Source organism: Glycine soja, chromosome 15, assembly GCF_004193775.1.
Source record: "Glycine soja cultivar W05 chromosome 15, ASM419377v2, whole genome shotgun sequence".
Lineage (NCBI taxonomy): Eukaryota > Viridiplantae > Streptophyta > Magnoliopsida > Fabales > Fabaceae > Glycine > Glycine soja.
The window spans coordinates 46,566,001-46,586,386 of NC_041016.1; the positions used below are offsets into that span (position 1 = coordinate 46,566,001).

Below are 20,386 nucleotides of genomic sequence, written 5' to 3' on the forward strand. Positions count from 1 at the left end.
ACTCTGGATACTTCATACATTTCATTCTTTTGACAGATTTCACTGCTTTGGTTTTCGCCAACTACCGGCCGAATATCAAGATTGCTGGGATGAAATTAAAGTCCTTATCTTTACTTACCTTTTCATTTTCAATAAAAGATAAGTAAAGAGGGGCAACTGTTAGACCCTAATTTTGTCCGGGGACTATCACTCGCTAGCGTTTTGATTCTTGCTAGCCGAATAAAGTTGTTCGACACCAGCTGTTACGCAAGACGAAATATTATTCGATGTTTCGGTAAAAAAAATGCGGAAAATACACAAAAAATATGGTAAAAGGGTCATTTTAAAGCTTTTTCTAACCCCCGGCTTGCCTAGGCTAGCCTATAGCTCGCCTGGCCCCCAAATAGCTTAGGGGTGAAGTAACCAGCTCGCCTAGACAAGCAAGGTTACTTTTGGATGAAGCAACAGCTCGCATGGGTGAACTACAGAACACCAAAACCCTTCTCATTTCCTATAAATAGGAGTGAATGGGGTTGAAGAAAGGGTTCAGTTTTCAAACATTGAAAGATTTCAGTGAAATTTGAAGGAAAAAAGAGAAAAATGAGGTCGAGGCGCTACCGAATTGTGACCGTAATCAACTTCTACATCATTCTTCATTCGGTGTTCTTCGTTCCTCATCCAGTTAGTATTTATTTTAAGTATTTGGATACAATCTATGCACCCTTAGGGGTCCTCTTTGTTGCATTGCACATCTTCATCTCATTCCTCTACCATCAGTAATCTCTTTTTTTCTTGTAAAATGAGTTTTGACTAATCATTTACATCACAAGTCGCCTTTTAATGAGATTGAAAGTAAATAAGTGAAACCAAGATGAAATCAACATGTAATTGAGTTTTCATCCACAAAAGTCGCTTGAATTCATTCAAGGTCCAACGACTTAATGGTCTCTTTCATTTTTGTCGATTAAAATGAACCTTTCAAAAGTTTAAAATCAACTCAACGCACAACTTTCTTGATTTTAAAGAACTACATAGGTCTAAGTTCTTCATCACACTTGAGGATACGTAAGAGCAAGGGCAACACTCTTGTCAACCCCGAAAAGTAAAAAACATAACAAAGGGAAAATAAATAAATATTGAAGTCACGATTTTGCGCACCCGATTGAAGGTTGTTGTCTCTTGTGACAGACACACGATTCCGGATACCTAATACTTTAGAGCACTTGTTGAATGGATATTGGATATAATTAAATACCTGTAGAATTAATGATTAATCAAGAAGGAATCCATCAACTCTTGGTAATGAGTTTAAGCTCTATGAATAAAATCCCGATCAGAAAAATTAAATGAAAGAAGAAATGAGTTTCTTAAGTCATTATAAGTTAACTCAAAAGGGTTTGACAGTAATACCATACTCTAGAGTTAACCCAGAGCTGTAAAGATGGAAGAAATTATTACACTACTCTTCTACTTCTAATGGTTTTTGAAAGTAAAATGCTACTCCATGCTATCCAGACGTTAAGGAGTGTTGTTAGACGCCTACCTTGATTAATATATTAATTTGATTAATATATTACCGGCTCGGGGTCACACACAAATGAGTGTTATAATCTCTGTTAAAAGAAATTATTTTAATATTTGATTATTAATTAAATTAGAGAATTTAATATGATCAAATGATTAATTAATTTCAAAAGATGGAATATTATTATATTTTTGCTAGCATTGAAAATATAAATAATATGAAAGATTAGATGAAAGAATAGAAACATAGCGTGCTATAAATAGAGCCTTGGGCTGCACGTTGAATGATTTTGAAAAAATCGCTTATCTATTCTGATCTTTCCACATGTCAAAGTTGTTGACGAATATAGGTCAATCTCGGTATGGATACACGTAGAGTCTTGGGCTATAAATAGAGCATTCGGCTGCACGTTGAATGATTTTGAAAAAATCGCTTATCTATTCTGATTTTTCCACATATCAAAGTTGTTGACGAATATAGGTCAGTCTCGGTGTGGATACACGTAGAGTCTTCACATTATTGAAGAAAATTTTGTTTTAAGAGCTCATCAACAGGTATATTTTTTAATATGTCATCTGTTTATAATATAATTTAAATACAAAATAGATCATTTTATTCCGTGATGTATGTTTTTTAACACCTTTTTCTTACAAATAATTTTTTTAACTAATTAAAAATTATTAATTTTAAATATAAATTTTAAAATAATTATTATAAAAATGAACAATTTTATCATACAAAATAATTTATAATTAGATGATAATACAAGTATTAAAACATTTTGATTAAATTCTTAAACATAAACAATCAAGTTGTAAATTGTAATTTGTGAACTCTTATATCTAAACTATTAATTATTTATCAATAACTTCTTTTATTGCTCATATATTTTTATTACAATATTAAATGAACTTTTAAATATGTTAGAATGATTTAATCTTTTTTTGCAAAGTATTGTACATGTAATCTAACTTCAGTGCCCATAAAAAGCATTTATGAATTTAACCTTATGCGTTACATCATGTGGAGGAGCCAATGTTGACTACTTTCAAACTCAAATGGTTAATTACTGAATGAACCTTCAAGTATTGGACTTTTGGGGTGAGACAGTTGTTTGTGAGCACGCTTATGGCTCAAGTACACTGACTACACTGAAATAAAGTCACAAATTGTAGATAAAAGTAAATTAGACCACATATTTATACATGATTGTGTTATGAGCTGGAGATTCCGTGTGGAGAAATTGAGCTGTAATTGAGACCCTTCTCTCTGTTTCCCTCTATTTCACATCTCTTCATATGATTTCACTCTCATTGCACACCTTAGAGCCTATAAATATCTAAAGTGTCTAATTTGCTTTTTCCCCATTTAATCTTCTTCTTCTTCTTCTTTCCCATTCACCTATTACATGGCCATTCACTTAATGTTGGACATGGAATTCAGCACCATATTTTGCATTTATGCTTCTTTTCTATTCATAGTTCTCTTTAAGTCATTGCTGACATCATTCTCTTCCAAACACTAGAAATAGTCACTCCCTCCCAATTCCATTGGTTGGTCTTTACATTAGAGAATCCTTTCAAATGCGTTCCCAACACCCAAAACAATCTTCTTAGTCACAAAAATAAAAAAGGTTTATATCATTGCTTTCACTTGCAAACATACACATGCAATTTCATTATTCATTCCTTGTACAGTTGCTAGTGGTTCATGTGATGCTCTTTTGCATATTCAATGCTATTCAGCAAAAAAATGAGTTATACTTCCATTGTTTGGTAATTATTTTACTTGGCAATCACATGAACTAGTTGAAGGATTCGAGAGGTTCTAGATAAAATGGAAAGTGAGAATTTGATATGTGGCCTTTTTATTTTTGTGACAAAGCAAATGTTTGGGTTTAGAGAATACATTTGAAAGGTTTCTCCTATGTAAGGTCGACCTTGGAATCAGGTGCGAGCAGCTACTCCAAGGTTTGTAAGGGTAGGATTAAAGCAGTTACTTGAACAGAACAATGAAGAGAAAAGGAGCAAACAAGCAAAACATGGTGCTTAGTTCCATTTCAATATTTAATGTTAGTGGCTTGTGATAGGTGAGTAGGGAAGAGGATGAAGCAAAATTGATGATCAGTAAAGTAAAGCCGCCAAAATTCCACTTGCGTAGCAGCAAAAGACTCCACTTTCTTAATGCAGGAAGATTCACCAAGGAACATTGGCAAGAGTAAGAATATTAATGAGGAAAAACCTCATCTACTTAAGGGTATTAATCAGTTCAAATATCTTACTTTCATTACTATTTGAACATTTATTACGTACATCAAATTTTGGTTATTCTGTTTCCTACTTTTATTATCAAAAAATTAATTGCCTATTGTGTAGTTCATACTTTGAGATACAGAAGCCTTTGCCCTGCAAGAACGGGTGCACGTACCATTGTGCAAGCACTGCCATCTAGCTGAAGAGCTTTTCCACAGATTCATACCATTAAGTCTTGCCAAATACATCAGCTAAAGAGTTAAGAACTGATGATGGATCACATAGAATCTTGTATATATAGTTAGCCGGTAGTTTTATGAGTAGAAGAATCATTGATGTCACAGACAGAACAATTCCATCAACCGAGTATTATTTTTCCAAGTGTTTACAAAAGCATTAAGATAAATCATGAGTCATGCCCTTATTGAAGGTTGAACTAAAATCATTTTGCAGATTGTTAATTGAGTTGGCAACTTGGTCCTACTTAAAATGCTTCCTTGATCCCTATTGTTTCTTTTTCCAAAGTCAGACCTCATCTCTTCCATAAGGGAAGTGCATCTAAACTTTGAATTTCAGTGAAGTAAAGCAAGAGTATCTAAACTTGAATTGAGCAAAACAAGAGTATTAAGAATTTAGGAAATTGTGGAGTGAGTTCAACCGTGCTTCACCGGTACCCTCATTTCCCAAAGGCAAGCGTATGGGTGAATATCTTTAGCATGCATTAAAACCTGATGACAAGGATGTTGCAAATGTGCTCATAGCAGCTGCAGTCTCTTCCCTAGTTTTTAGGAGTTTAATTTTAAAGTTATATTTCAAATATTAGGAGATATTAAGAGTTTATGATTCTATTTTTAAATTTAAAATTATGCTGTTATGCCTACAAATAAGGGGTGTATTAGTTATGTTTTGTGCTCTTTATATAGAGCTAGCTGCTTCAATAAAATAATTCTTACATGCCTACACATTTTTTTCTTCCTATCATAAGGAAGAGGAGTTCAATATTGGAAAGATGCAGGAAGAAGAGGCAAATTACATACACATTATTTTAACAATTGACAAATGTTAATTGTTAAAATGTTAGCAGGAAGGATAACCTTTTCTTCTTTTAACCATCCAACCTATCTTATATCTCCTTCAATAAGCCACTCTTCTATACATGCTTAGTAAAAGCTTCTAAAAGAATACTTTCTAAAAGTTAAAGCTTTTTTATTTTCTTCAAACTTATTTAAATACACTTCAGGATATATATGACAGTTGTGGCTTCAGGAACCGTAGCCATGAGAAAATTCTATCATGACAAAGCTTGAATGCTTTGGAAAAGAGAGTATCTGCTCCTTAACTTTCTCCAAGTCAATATTTGAATACTGCAGCCAAAAAGCTGTGCATATAGTCATTCTCTCCAAGCTGTTGCATTTGCCATCACGAATTTCGCCAGAAGAAGCTCATGCTCACGCACATTAAATCCTTTAAACTGAAAAACTTTGAGGCTAGACAACAAGCATTGAGGCACTGATGCAGATGTCAACACATCTTTGTTTAAGTCAAATACTCCCTGAAACATATTTTATTTTGTGTAAAACGAGTTATCCATCATTTGTATTATATGACTAACAGACACATAAACAAACACTTGAATTGAATTTCAGTTAAGCAAAAGCAAGAATTCAAAACTTACATTTTGTAAAACCAGAGTATTAAAAAGAGAAGAATTGTGGAGTAGGTTCAACAGAGCTTCACCAGTAACCTCATTCAATTGCAGAAGTCAACTTTCCGAAAACTGGTAGATGGGTGAAAATATCAGCAGCATGCACTAAAACCTGAATGACAAGGAAAAATTTGTTCAAATTCTCAATATCATCAACTTTTCTGTTTTTCCTTTTTTTTTCTTTCTATTGAAAGATTAAAACTAGTTAGGCTATAGTACGTGGCAGGTAAAATGTCTAGTAATTGAGGTTTTCTGGATGTTACTGGCATTCGAACCCAGTTCCTTATGAATACAATTTCCATACAGACCAAGAATGCAGGTGTCTAGTAATTGAGGTTAACTTGTTTGCATATTATGTCAACACATTTTCACTAAGCAAAAACTTATATTTACTGTATAATTTTAATTAACTATAAAAATTATAAGAATGTATAAAAAATTTAGAAACTTGCACAGGAGTCAAACATGCCAGTGTTGATCTTGCCGCAGCCACTGCCTTCCTTACATTTGAGGAACTGTCTGGACTTGACAGTTGACAACTAGTTTATATTCTATCAAAAAATTTAAAAAGGAAACTAAACAAACACGTATATTGAATTCTTATCATAAAAGCAACCACAGGAAAATAACTATTACAGTCATCTCTTTTCATAAAAGCAACCACAGGAAAACAAATTAAGCATACATTGTACCACAGTAATTTCAACTGTTCCACATCACGGATTTGGGTGAGAAGCTTATGTACTTGAAATCCAACTTTTCCCATTCTATCCTTTCTTTCTTCATCAATGACAATAACTAGAGAAGCTGTGACACCCTCTACCCCTCACATATATACTAACAAAGGAATAAAAATTTAAATATTAATTAAAAGTATCTTTTTTTAAACATTTTTAAATACAAGTCTTTCAAAGGGATAAAAGATTCACAATCACTTTCTTCTACATCATATTCAAACTTGTCCAAATAAATAATAAAGTCATCGGCTCAAACAAGGTCGTCTGAGACTTCATACAATTAATATAAAACCCTATACCCCAATGTCACATCCTATCAGAGCGTTGTGTCTCAACGTCCTTCAGCACAATATCCCTTAAAGCAGTTCACCTAGTTATCTGCTCCCCCGAACACAGAGTTCAAGATCATCACAGGATCCAAACACACACAAAAAATCGGGAGTGAGTTATCACATTTCTAACTAATAAAGAAATAAGACAACTAGATATACATATCATATAAACCAAATAAAACTTACTTACACGTAATTCACGTAATTCCACCACTTTGTCATCTAAAGTTCACTTTTCATCCATCAATCACACTTTTCAATCATCAATCACATTACACAAGAATCACCCGCTATGATCAAGACATAATAACATCTCAATTTCATAATCAACAATTAGCAAGCGCATGAGACAGTTATGTTAAGACTCAAGCCTATATGCAATGTGGTACCATGTCAGTGAAAAACCACCCTGGGACGCTTAGGAGTACATAACAAGACACACCACACAATGGGTTTGACAGGTCACTCTCACTAAGTAAGATCATAGGGAGACCAGTCAGGGTCACGATGTTTTGTGAGAATGCTCCAACCATATGGGATCAGCATAGGCTTAAAGGAGCACTCAAACCCAGTGACCCCCAAGGCCTACACTCTGAAGAGTCCGTCAGGGTCTCTCCCTCCTGATTCAGGTCCACCCCTAAAATTATTTTAACACACAGACACTGCTCGTGAATTATACAATACCCACAATCTCACACTCGTGTTTTAAACACGTACAACGTATTGCACTACAATTTAACACTGGTTCCTAAATAGGAAACCTACACTTTCTCTTTAACACTGGTTCCTAAATAGGAAATCTACACTTTCTCTTTAACACTGCGCATTTACACTTTTCTCAAGATAACACTGGTCGGGTTATTGTACAATTCACAGCTTACAACACAAATAATGTCACATCAAGAGTTAATCACACACTTATTTACAACCAAAACTCATTCGCAATTTCACATCTCATAATGTCACCATCCACCATCACATGTTTTCACGTATCTCATAATTCAACACATGTTTTACTTTACACTTTTACTCAATCTCAATAACAATATTATAATCTCAAGGCAGCATATTATTCCATAATTCATCACATATTTCATTTATAAACACTGCTCATGAATTATACAATATCACGACCTCACACTCATGTTTCAAACATGTTTAACACAATTGCGCTACAATTTAACACTGGTTTCTAATTAGAAACCTACACTTTCTCTTTAACACTGCACATAAACACCGGTCGGGTTATTGTATAATTCATAGCTCACAATATAATTAATGTAACATCAAGTGTTAAATACATCCACTTATTCACAATCGAATATCATGTCCACACTTTAACATCTCATAACATCACATCAACCATCTCATAACATTCCTAATGATATTCATAAGGTACAACACACACATGTTCATCAAATTTAACCATAACATTCTCAAACTCCAACACTTAATAATTTTTGGAATCATACTATAACACTCTACAATATTATTTACATAAATTATTAATATAAATAACTACCTCTATATATATAAGCTAGCATACATCATATTGAATCACAAATATCAAAGTAAGCTTTCAATGCACAAATTCTAAATAATTATATGAACACTTTGGTCAATTTCAATTATGATATTAATTTTTTAAATTATATATAAAAACCTAAAAAAATCAAGAAAAAGAGAAAATAGAAAATCAATATCTCTCTCTAAATTTTTCCTTACTTTATTTCATCAATTCATATTAATTAGAAAAATGTTCGATTTATAGGGTTCACGCTCAACACAATAGCATATCAATTTCACAACAATTGGTTTGTCAAACATATATAATTCACTGTAATAATTATAAGGGTAAAATGAAAATTACAAAAACACCCCAAAACTCATTCCAATTGATATCTCTAAGGATCCCTACACATGTTCTCACTAATCCCCAATTGTGAATAACTCATCCCTTACCTCTGAGCGGACTCACATGTCTTTCGACAACGATAGCGGCATCTCTAGCGGTTCCCTGAAATTCCTCAAGTTTTTCCTCCGACTACTCCGATAGAATTCTCGAACGTCAGAGAGACGGAGAAGAGATTGAAGCCTCCACTTGTACTGTGTTCATGTGATTCCTTTTTCTCCCACCACGAATTTTATCTTGCAAATCCCAATGGTGAGAGTGTGAAAAGTTGAATTTCTAACAACATATCCAAATTTCATGAAAATCCAACGGTTAACGAAACCGGGATCGTAGTTTTACCGAGACAGTTTTGGCTTTCTACGAGAAAATAAAAGGCTACAATGCGAAGGATTTTCCTCTAAGCTCAGACATGATTTTGCGATTCCCAACGGTTAGAATGCTCGAAATTGGGTTTCGAACGTGGTACTCAAATTTCACGACGATCCAACGGTGAATGAGTCCAAGATGATCGTTTTTCTGAGTCAGGTTTTGTGGGCTGCGGGAAAAAGAAAGGGTTTTGAGATGAGAAGGGGAAAAACGAAAATGAGAGGCAGATGAGGCTGAGGAGTCAGTCTGAAAAACCTAACATGTTGTTATTTATAGCTAGGGGCATTTACGACCTATTATTTACTCTATTTATTTAATTTTATTATTTTTACTAAAAAACTTTTTAAATTTATTTATGAAAAAAATGGGATGTTACAGAAGCACTGCGAATTGATGATGGATTTAATAGAATGATTTCCTGTTCAAGATCACCCTCATAAGAGAAATCTATTAGATGGGAGGAGAAAATCTTGATGGAAGATTTGCATGATTCATTTGATAGGGAATTCTAGATTGCTATGGAAAACCTTTCAAGTAGAGGTGCTTGTATGCAAAGATTCTGCTTAGTTGACCACTCACATCCTTTAGCTTCAAACACTTTGAGAAGTGGGAAGCTAAGAACTAGATCTTTTGAATAAGTGGATGATTCATGATCACTCATTAACTTGATCTCGGAAAGGCTTAGGTTTTTGTTGTATATGGTCTAATATTAGTTGGTTAGTGGGGGGTTAGTTGGCAGCCTTAGGTAGTTATTTTTTTCTATTATTCTGTTAATAACAAAAGGCATGCTATCACATGTATATAAGTTCTCTTTTTCTAATAATAAAATAACACAGCTCCATTTTGTTCCCAATTTTTTGTTTTCACAACAAATTCATCTTCTTCATTCACAACAAGTGGTATCGAAGCTGAGTTGAGATCCTAAGGGAAAGAAGGAAGAAAACCATGGTTCTCGTTAGGATGCACAATGTAATAGAGAGAGTGCTGGAAGAAGTGAGACATGTTCTAGAATTGAATAGAAATCTGATCTCCTTAGGCACATTGGACAAGGAAGGTTGTCGCTACAAGTGTGATCATGGTAGCGTTGAAATCTATAAGGGGAAGAATTTGATCATAAGAGGAGTAAGGTATAATGGATTGTATTCCTTGGTTGGACAGACAATTGTTTTTTATTCTGCAAATGTTGTAACTGATGATAACACAAAGTTATGGCACTACAGATTGACACATATCAGTCAGAATGGCTGGATGAGTTAGCAAAACAAGATGGTTTTGGGCAAGGCAGATTTGAGCCACTGAAGCTTTGTGAGCATTGTGTGCTAAGCAAGGCAAAGAGGCAAAAATTTCCCACAAGCACTCATTTCAGAAATGCAGCTCTTGATTATATGCATGCAAATCTTTGGGGACCATTAAGAACTGAGTCACATGGAGGAGCAAGGTATTTTCCATCCTTAGTAGATGACTTCTCCAAAAAGGTTTGGGTTTACTTTCTAAAACACAAGAATGAAGCTGTCAAGGTGTTTGAAGAATGGAAAATTTTAGTTGAAACTCAAACAAGAAGAAAGGTGAAGAAACTAAGGACATATAATGGACTTGAATTCTATGATTAAAGGTTCAAAACCTTATGCAAATAGAATGGTATTGCTAGGCACTTAACTGTGAGAGGGACACCACAACAAAATGGCTTGGTGGAGAGGTTCAACAAAACCATACTTGAAATAGTTAGGTGTATGTTGAATCATGTTGGTCTGCCAAAGTCCTTCTGAGCAGAGGTTGTAAGCATTGTTGTCTACTGCATAAATAGAAGTCCGTCAACTCCCATAGGCTTTAAAACCCCACAAGAAGTTTGGAGTGGCATGAAAGCTGATTATAATGAACTGAAGACATTTGGTTGTATAGCTAATGCTCATCTAAAGTAGGATAAGTTGGAACCAAGGGCCTTGAAGTGTATCTTCATAGGCTATCCGCAAGGAGTGAAGGGATACAAGCTATGGTGTTTAAAACCTAAACACAATAAGTGCACCATTAGCATAGATATAGTGTTTAATGAACTACAAATGTCAAATTTAATTATGTCATTCAAGTCTGTTGGAAGTCAGAGTTCACAGGTTCAGGTGAAGTCTGAAGAGAGTGTGACTACTCAGACTCATGAGGAATCAGTTGTGGCAAGATACAAGTTTATTCTTGCATCTGGACAAGCAAATGAAGAAATAACTTAGGATTATTGTTTGGATAGAGACAGGAAGGAAGGACATTCAAACCTCCTAAAAGATATGGCCATGCATATCTGATCTCCTATGCTTTAATAGTTGGAAAGGAGATTGAAGAGTAGGAAGAACCTCTGTCCTATGACGAGGCCATAAGTAGTATGGAAAATTCAAAATGGATTGAAGCTATGGAAGAAGAAATGGCTTTTCTAGAAAAGAATCAAACCTGGACACTTGTGGATTGTCCTAAAGGATAGTCAATTATTGGATGCAGATGGCTATTCAAGAAGAAAGAAGGTGTTGAAGGAGTTAAAAATGCAAGGTTCAAAGCTAGGCTAGTAGCCAATGAGTTTACTCAAAAGGAAGGAGCAGATTTTGTAGAAATCTTCTCACCTTTGGTAAAGCATAGTTCAATAAGAGTTCTTCTTGCTATGGTAGCTCATTTTGATTTGGAACTTAAGCAGATGAATTTCAAAACAACCTTTTTGCATGGGAAGTTGGGTGAGACCATTTATATGAAGCTGCCCATTGGTTTTGTCAAAAAGGGTGATGAATTAAAGGAATGTTTGCTCAATCGGTCCTTATATGGTCTTAAGCAGTCTCCTAGGATGTGGTATAGGCACTTTTATGGTTATATGATTAAAATTGGATTCTCTAGGAGTGCTTATGACTATTGTGTGTACTGAAAATGTCATAAGAATAAGAAACCAATTTAATTGTTGCTCTATGTTGATGATATGTTATTGGCTAGCCAAAGCATGACTGAAATCGCTAGAGTTAAGAAATTGTTGGATCTAGAGTTTGAGATGAAAGATCTTGGACATGCTAAGAAGATCGTTGATATAGAAATAACCACAAACAGGAAGGAAAAAGTGTTGTACCTATCTTAGGTGGATTATCTTAAAAAGGTATTGGAAAGATTCAATTTAAAGGGAGCAAAGTCAGTTACCACTCCCCTAGCACAACACTTTAAGCTATCTAAGGAACAAGAACCAAAGTCTGGTGAAGATATAACCTAATTGCAAAAAATGACATATGCTAGTACTGTTGGAAGTATCATGTACTCCATGGTGTGTTGTAGGCCAGATCTATCATACTCTATGAGTGTGGTAAGTAGATTTATGGCAAATCTAGGCAAGAGGCATTAGGAGGCTGCTAAATGGGTTTTGAGGTACATATTTGGGACCATTGATGTTGGACTGAAGTACGCTAATCGAGGTGAAGTTCCTATTACTGAAAGGTTTGTGGATTTTGATTTTGCTGGGAGCATTGATACAAGGAAGTCCACTATTGGCTATGCTTTCAAGGTGTTTGGAAACTTAGTTGGAGGGCTAATTTGCAGTCAGTAGTGGCCTTATCCACTACTGAAGCTGAAGACATAGCAGCTAGTGAAGTTGTAAAGGAAGTAATGTGGTTAAGAGGCTTAGTTTCAGAACTACTCCAAATGAAAGAGCTGAAAACCACTATAATTCACTGTAACAATCAAAGTGCAGTGAGTTTAAGCAAAAACCAAGTGTATCATGACAGAATAAAGCATGTGGATGTCAAGTATTACTTCATCCGAGATATGATCAAGAGTGAAGCAGTTGATATTGACAAGATATCTACAAATGAGAATGTTGCAGGCATGCTCACAAAGACTTTACCCTATGAGAAGTTCAACTATTGTTTATGGTTGTTGAATATGAATATTACTGATTCTAACTAAGCATTAGACCAAGGTGAAGATTGTTGTATGTGGTCTAATATTAGTTGGTTAGTTAGGGGGACTAGTTGACAGTCTTAGATAGTTATTTTTTCTGTTATTTTGTTAATAACAGAATGCATGTTATCATATGTATATCAGCTCTGATTTTCTGATAATAAAATAACACATCTCCATTTTGTCCATTTTTTTTTTGTTTTCACAACAAATTCATCTTCTTTATTCATAACAATTTTGAAGGTTTATGAGACATGCAAAGATTGGAACACTAAGATTGCATCTCATTTGAAGCACCAACTGTACTAGAAAGTTGCAACTAAAGAGGGAATGTGAAGGAAAAATTACTTTCATACTGAATTTCAAGCCTTTGGACTCCCATTTCCAATATAGAGGAGATCCATGCACTGACTTGGGATGACTCATAATGAAAACATGTTAAACAAAGAGAGAAACTTTGGATGCTTAAATTGGCAAGGTGAAGAAGCATTGTGTTCACCAAATGCTCATATTGTTTCTTTTGCATCTTCTTTAGTACACGATCATTCAATTTTAGATTGGTGATGGATGTCCAAACATTGATCCACCTCGTTGATAACACACTAGTTTGGACTGCCTCCATAGTTGGAAGGAAAGACAAGATGTGACCAAGAATGCTGTCATGTATTTGGCTTATTATGTTTATTGCTCCATACTTGAGTTGTTTTATTGTACCATCCATGGTTGCAGCATTTGAATCCATGACTACGTACAAAGAACCTAGTACACAATTTGTGACAATGTTAAGCAATTTAAGTTGGAATAAAACAAATCTCTATTATATGTATAGCATCATAAATCAAGCATGCAAGTGCAACATTTTATTGGGAGACTAAAATATACAATGTAAAGTATTGAAGTAACAAGTATGAAGGGCATGTCTGAAAATATAAACTTGAGAGGTTAAGAGAGTTACACAGTTTCTGGGTTGATAAATTTGACTATACAACTCTTACGTGATTTTGGTAGCTAACATCAACTATCCACACATCAATATATATAGTTAAAGGAAATAAAGTGCGCATTAATTTTTTAACCAAGTAAAAAAAAAACAAATTGTTTCTTGTAAAACCCAAACACTACTACAAATAAGGCTTTCTACATTAGTTATTTGAGTCATTCTACATCAGTTTTCAATCGTCGTCATAACAAACATCGTAAAAAGGGGAAGCTTTTTCTACGATGGTCAGGAACGACCGTCTTAGAATGCTGAACATTCTACATCGGTCATCTCAGAACCGATGTAGAATGCATTGCATTCTAAGACGGTCTTTGACACGTGACCATCTTAGAATGGTTAGCATTCTACAGCAGTCGTCTCAGAACCGATGTAGAATGCCTTTTTATTTTTTAATTCGAGCTACACTTATTTTTTTTTTTTTACAGAATTGAAAGCTACGTTCTTCAAATGCCTGCAATAAACACGGTGGGAATCTTAATACTTCACAACAATAGCAAAATACAATGAGCATTAAAAAATATAGTAGTTCATCAACTAAACTACAACTCTACAAGTATTGAACAACAATAGCTATAACAAGTGAACAAACAATGCTAAAAGCAGGACAAGAAAAGAAAATAGGGGAATAATAACACAAGAATTGCAACAAATCTTCAAACTGCATAAACAAGGATAATAAGATCACCAACAATTGTGATCCACAAAAACAAAGGACAGAAGATTCAAACAGAGAAACAGGATAACAAAATATTCCAAGCAGGCTTCAGAAACAAAGACATATCTTATGATACATTACCCTTATTTTTTGTTTTACTCCCCAAGGTACCTAAATTGGATAGTTGCATAAACCCTTTTTAGTATTGTCAGGCATAGGCACGCTACTTGCCACTTTAGAAGTAGCTGAAACAAATATTTTTTTTGAACTTTTTCATTATCATTTTTATTTGGATAAACAAATTATATACATTAATTAGGCAACCAGACGTCTTCAATTTCATTCTAAAATAGAAAGAAATGGGTGATCAGGAAAAACAAATATTCACATTATTATTAGAAAAAAGAAACTAAAAGTTAAAAAAAATGAATATTAAAAGCGGTTTTTTTTTCAAGGATCCTAGTTTTCTAATCCTATGTAAAAACACATTGGTATCTATCTCACAAAAAGACTACTAACATAAATTTACTTTTTAAATTGTTGTCACCCCAACATTTCTAGCCACTTCCCTCACAATGGCATGCAACAATCATGGGGTGATGACTGACCTATCTCAAGATGAATAGCATAAGTATTTTTTATTCAAATCAATAACACTTTACACAAGAAAAAATAATGAAAAATTAAATTATTGATATGTCTATGGCTTATTATCATAAAGGATTCAAAATGAATGGATTGGAATTATATGAATGCATGTAGCAGCCCCCAAAATGTTAGAAGAGAAACGATTGTTAGTAAATAAAAAATTCAGCAAAGGTTAGACTCTCATATTATCATGAATATGGGTGCTCAATTCCATATGGAGTGTCCAAAAGCTACTGGCCTAAATGACATGAATAAGCGCAGGCCCCAAAAGACTTTGGTACATACCCACTAACCATTACTTCAAAAAGCTTTGTTACTGCAAACACAAGTTGTGCACACATCGAAAACAAAGGTGAGAGGAAAATATGGAAGTGAATATGAATCTTGGAATATCTTTGTTTATTTGTGTTGTCAGGAAATAATTATAGGTTTGAGCAAGGTCAGGGATAAAATAAAATATATTCAATTTGATGAAAATGTAAGTCAAAATATCATTATTTGGTTTGGATCTCACTGCAACTCCAGGTCCATCTGTATGTACCCTAAGACAATTCCATCACTATGGGTCTATGGCCACGTCTAGCACCATTTGCACATGTCCTCGTAGTTAATCAAATGCGTCTTGGATAAACACTTTCAATTCTTCACTCATTTTCTGCAAAAATTAACTTGGGCTTATAGTGCTTTTACAAGAAAATTTCCTCCAAGGTCAACATCATGAAAGTACACCAGAATCACCCCAATTTTATAAGGAAGTTTTTTTTAACGAAGAAAAAATTAAGGAAAATTTTAAAAAACATTTTAAAGAGTTTTTCTTTTGCATTTCTTTATTGCAAAACTTAAGACTTAATAATACACTATTCAAGAAATATTAATTTTTAAGAGTTTTTCTTTTGCATATCCCACAAGTTTTTTTAGGTGAGAAGTCAAGTTTGATCACCTTAACTTCTATGTGTAATTTTGAATTATTTTATTTTTCATGTTAAGAAGTTAAGTATAGAAAACTTGACTTCTAAATGTATAAACAAAAAATATTTGCAAAATTACATACATAAGTTGAAGTCATACTTCTCACTTAAAAGAAAGAAAAAAAACTCATGACACATGCACCCATAATTGAAAAACAGTGACATTTGGAAAAATAATATTCAAACCTATTACAATTTCAAAAAAAACGTCAAACAAGTATGCTGAAATAAAGATCAATAACAAAAAAATCACATACAAAAACAAAAAATAATTTACACATTAACCCCAAACCTAATACCACCCGTAGTCTAATTATCCAATCTCAAATCAAGTAGCAAGAAATGGAGTGGAGACTTCGTACATACCATCATATTCAAGCTAAATGCAAATACCTATTATTCCAAATATGCATGAAACAAACATGACTCTGCCCAACTGCAATGAATGGAATACAAATCAAAATTCAAAACAAATCTCAAATACAAATCAAACCCACAAATCAAGATGAAAACCATTTTTTTACCGCCCTTATCACTAGTACAAGGCACTATAAGCTCATATATTCAATCCATGCTTAGCCTGTTTGCGTAACAATTAATTAATGCAGTCTTATCTTTATATTTAATATAAAAAATACTAAAAAACGTAAAAAAAAAAAAAAGTAAAAACTGTTACGTATTTACTGATATTCTTTAGTTCCTTTATTCTATTTTTTTGTAGTCTCTTGAGAAAATGAGTATCTTTAGAAATATGGCTTGACAAGTGTTTCAAGCTTGATTAAAGAAAACTAATAACAGTATCTAAAACATATTTTTTGTGTTACTTGTATCAGACTAAAGCAAAAGTGTTGGCACAGGTAATAGGTAAAATATAATAATTATTAATTAGGGGCAGCAAATGCAATTGAAACCAACATCATGTGTCAATAATCTAATTTCACAAGAAACTCGACAAACAAAAATAATAAGCATTGTCCTTGTAAGTTGTAAGCAACTAAAATACATGTACTGCTGGGACTGAGGTGCATCTCTATTTAATAACATCTTCCCCACCTTTAACATGTGACTCACTGTATAAAATAGGCAATCATGAAATAGATTGGAACAATAGAAATTTGAACATATGCATACATAAATCTTATATTCCGAAGTGACAACAACTATCAGTTTCTTTACCCAAATAATAGTCGTCAGTTTTCCTCTGAAGATATTTAACAGTAGGAATGTGCACCACAGGAACAACCAAGTAATGCCTAAAAGTTTCCAGGTTCAGATTGGTCATCTCAATTTAATGTCAAAATATATAGAAACAATTGAAAAATTAGTCAATCGTGAAATTAGCAAATTGAAATTGTGCATTCCACTAATTCAGGTTCCAAATTAAGATTGAAATGATATTGTATTTTGTGAGTACCTGAAAGGGGGGAGAGAGAGAGAGATCTTAATAAGATTCCCGTTATAGTTCTTGGCGTTCTCGAGGTTCACACTGGTTTCGTCCAGATCCCCTTTGGAAGGCGAACTGGTTTCTGAAATGTGAACTGGCAACTTCCTGTAGGCCAAGGAGTCCAACGCGGAATACACCGCATCGATCTGCGTGAAAAGCATGTTATCATAGTGGAGGTTACTGGAGGGGTCCACCATCCCCTTGTTGGGTTGGAAGAGAACGTGGTCCAACGGAACCTGCTTCGGGTCCACCATCCCCTGGCCGTCGTACACGTCGACAAAGTTGCCGAAGCCGTCGGACTCGATCTGGCTCTGGTCCTCGAGGACCTAATTTGCCTAGACGACGACCATGGAGAAATAGTTGGCGGCGAACTTTTCGATGTCGTAGTACCAGAGGAGGTCGTCCTTGCATTCTCTTCCGACAATGGTAGCATTATCGGCGTCGTCACCGTGCCCAAATGGCTTCCAACAGCGCGCGATGAGGCTAATTGAACCTCTTTTTTTCCACTTAATAATAAGCCCTTGTTGCTCGCTCGAAAATCTTTCACACCCGATATCAGTTGCAACTTCTACAAATCCTCGCTCGAAAATGAGGAGTGAGGGTGAAAGTGTTGGTGCACTAGAACGAGTGTACTTATTGACCTTCACTGACACCTCTGTGGGGGTCTCCACAACGATGGAGGCGTGAAGAGAGACATAGAGCAAGGAATTTAGGGTTGCGGGAGGAATTTAGGGTTTTCTGAAACTGATGGAGAGAGATTAAAAAAAAGGAGTGAAAGAGAGCCTATTCGCATTCCTAAAGATACTGTAGTCTCACATCCTACATCGGTTCTTCGATAACCGATCTCATAATGTGCTTTCAAAGATGTTTTTAATAAGATCGTCTTTAAAATTTTGTAGTTATTTATAAAAATATCACTGTTTTACTTACAACATCCGTTTTGTTAGAACTATCGTAAAACCTGGTTGTAGAATGCATCTTTTCTAGTAGTGAAAAGATTCCAAAAAAAATAACATGAATATCGGATTGGCAATCGTACCCAAGTGGTTGCATTTGGGTTATTTTTATAATGTGTTGTAGAAACAGAGTGGATAAGAATGAGATTAACAGAATCGTTACGCAGATTCGAAAATGGGGGAAAGTAAAAGGCCACAATTTCCATGTGATATAAATTCAGTGTAATCTAATATTTTTTTATACCCTGGTTAAAGTCGTTATGCAGGGGTGAATGTTAGTTAGTGCATGGATCCAGAAAATTTATTAAGTAGGGATAAGAAAATAATTCATAATATTTTCATAAAAAAATATTTAATGTTTTTATAAAATACATAATCTTAAGAATTATTATTTTTTTCAAAATGTTCAAGTTTCTATAAATTTATCTTCTAGACATATTAATTCACTCTGTCTTTTATCTTTTATAATTTTTTACCTTCATTTTAAAAAATAACTATTTTGTGAGAGCAATGCCTATTCTTTTAGGGGGGTAATTTTTTTATTAAAAATCTTTAAGTAAAACAAAAAAATATATTTGTGAAGGCAATTGCCCACATAGTGTTGAGTGAATCCGCCACTTAATTAAAAAAAATTGATTTCTTTTTCCAATATTATACTTTCCCATGAAAAAAAATCAATATACATAGAGAACATTTGTTTGATAAGAAGACTTTATTTAACGTTAGTTAGTATTAACTCTTTTTATAATTACTATTTTTTATAAGTATCAGTTATTTTTAAAAACTTTTTTTATTTAATTTAATTATAATTTAATCTTTAATCTTTAATTATTTATTTATTAGTCTTTATATAAGTCACATATCTTCTCTAACATTAATTCTAACAAACACAGAATACATGCTTGGGAATTGAAAGGACAATACTAAAGTCATATATGTACGAGGGGTAGGCAAGATTATGAAATCCATAAAGATATATCTTCACCAAGTTCCTCTAGACACAAGAGTAAATTCCTTCTTCTAAATAATGTCTTAAACAAGCCATTGACTTTCTTTAGGCTTTTTTTTCACCACCATCTCTTGCAAGATATTAAAAACATGTGTTTCCTCCTTTAATTTGTATGTGAACCACTCTTTTCCAAGTCAAGTTTAAGGATCTAATTTCTAGATGTGTTTCTTTCTTTCTATGATTGTTTTACTTTATATCCTTGTAAAATTTAATAGGTCTATGCTAAAGTTTATCTATGTTTGAAGGCCTAGTAAAGTGCAAGTAAGGAAAGACTAGTCACTGATATTCCACTCGGGGAAAGGCTGGAATCAAGAAACAAAATAACCCCAAAGGAAGTGTAACACCATAATTCTTCTTGTTGAGAAGCGAAATAAAATACTTTTTGTTGAGAAGGATTGTAACACCATAATTTTTTTAATTTGTGATTAAGTGATTGGCAATAATTAAAAATTTTAATTAAATTTTCACATAATTAAAAAATAAAATAAAATTTCATTCATGTGAAAATTTAATTAAGTAATATGCTATTTTTTGCATGAGTTTAAATAGAGATTATTGCTGGAAGCAAGACTGTGTTGCAAACTAGAATTATAAGACTTTGTAAGCAAATGGTTAAATTGCCTGAGAAATTAATTATAATTAATAGAAACCAATTATAATTTTTTTACTGGAAAATCAATTATAGTTAGGCCTGAGAGAAATTCTGAAAATTCTCAAGGCATTGATTAAAATAATTTTTATTTTAATACGAAATCCACCGCTTAACAAACAAAACTTCCCTAAAGCGGATAAGATTTTATCTGTCACTACGAGAATAATTTTTTAGCTATGCTAATCACAATTTAATTACTCATTTTCTACTTAAATTCATATTTATTTGAATTAAACCCTACCTGACCAAATATGGCAACAAAATTTCAAAATATCCTATCCATAATTGGGTGCTTTTTAGGCTTAGATCACAAGTTACTACAAGTCATGGAGAAAGC

At 33.7% G+C, this 20,386-nt stretch overlaps 1 protein-coding gene, 1 long non-coding RNA gene and 1 pseudogene across 2 annotated transcripts; 1 reads left to right on the forward strand and 2 right to left on the reverse strand.

Annotated features, from left to right (window-relative positions):
• Positions 1-2,762: 2,762 nt before the first annotated feature.
• On the forward strand, positions 2,763-4,718 carry LOC114388303. The gene is made up of 2 exons (XR_003661477.1): positions 2,763-3,760; positions 3,880-4,718. It is a non-coding gene; the product is annotated as an uncharacterized LOC114388303 (long non-coding RNA).
• A 48-nt stretch (positions 4,719-4,766) lies between these two features.
• Positions 4,767-6,227, reverse strand: LOC114386216 (annotated as a pseudogene).
• Positions 6,228-9,097: 2,870 nt separating this feature from the next.
• Positions 9,098-18,264, reverse strand: LOC114388302. The gene is made up of 3 exons (XM_028348720.1): positions 17,403-18,264; positions 17,165-17,241; positions 9,098-13,476 (listed from the first exon to the last, which is right to left on the reverse strand). Exons 1-3 carry the CDS (start codon positions 17,684-17,686, stop codon positions 13,037-13,039), a joined length of 801 nt encoding a protein of 266 aa, XP_028204521.1. The 5' UTR covers positions 17,687-18,264; the 3' UTR covers positions 9,098-13,036.
• Positions 18,265-20,386: the final 2,122 nt, after the last annotated feature.

Coding starts and splice junctions, on each gene's coding strand:
- LOC114388302 (XM_028348720.1), bottom strand. CDS start 17,686: ATGGTGGACCCGAAGCAGGTTCCGTTGGACCACGTTCTCTTCCAACCC. Junction 17,242..17,402: donor CTCTCTCTCCCCCCTTTCAG/GTACTCACAAAA, acceptor GGAAACTTTTAG/GCATTACTTGGTTGTTCCTG. Junction 13,477..17,164: donor AACTGACGACTATTATTTGG/GTAAAGAAACTG, acceptor ATTGTGTACTAG/GTTCTTTGTACGTAGTCATG.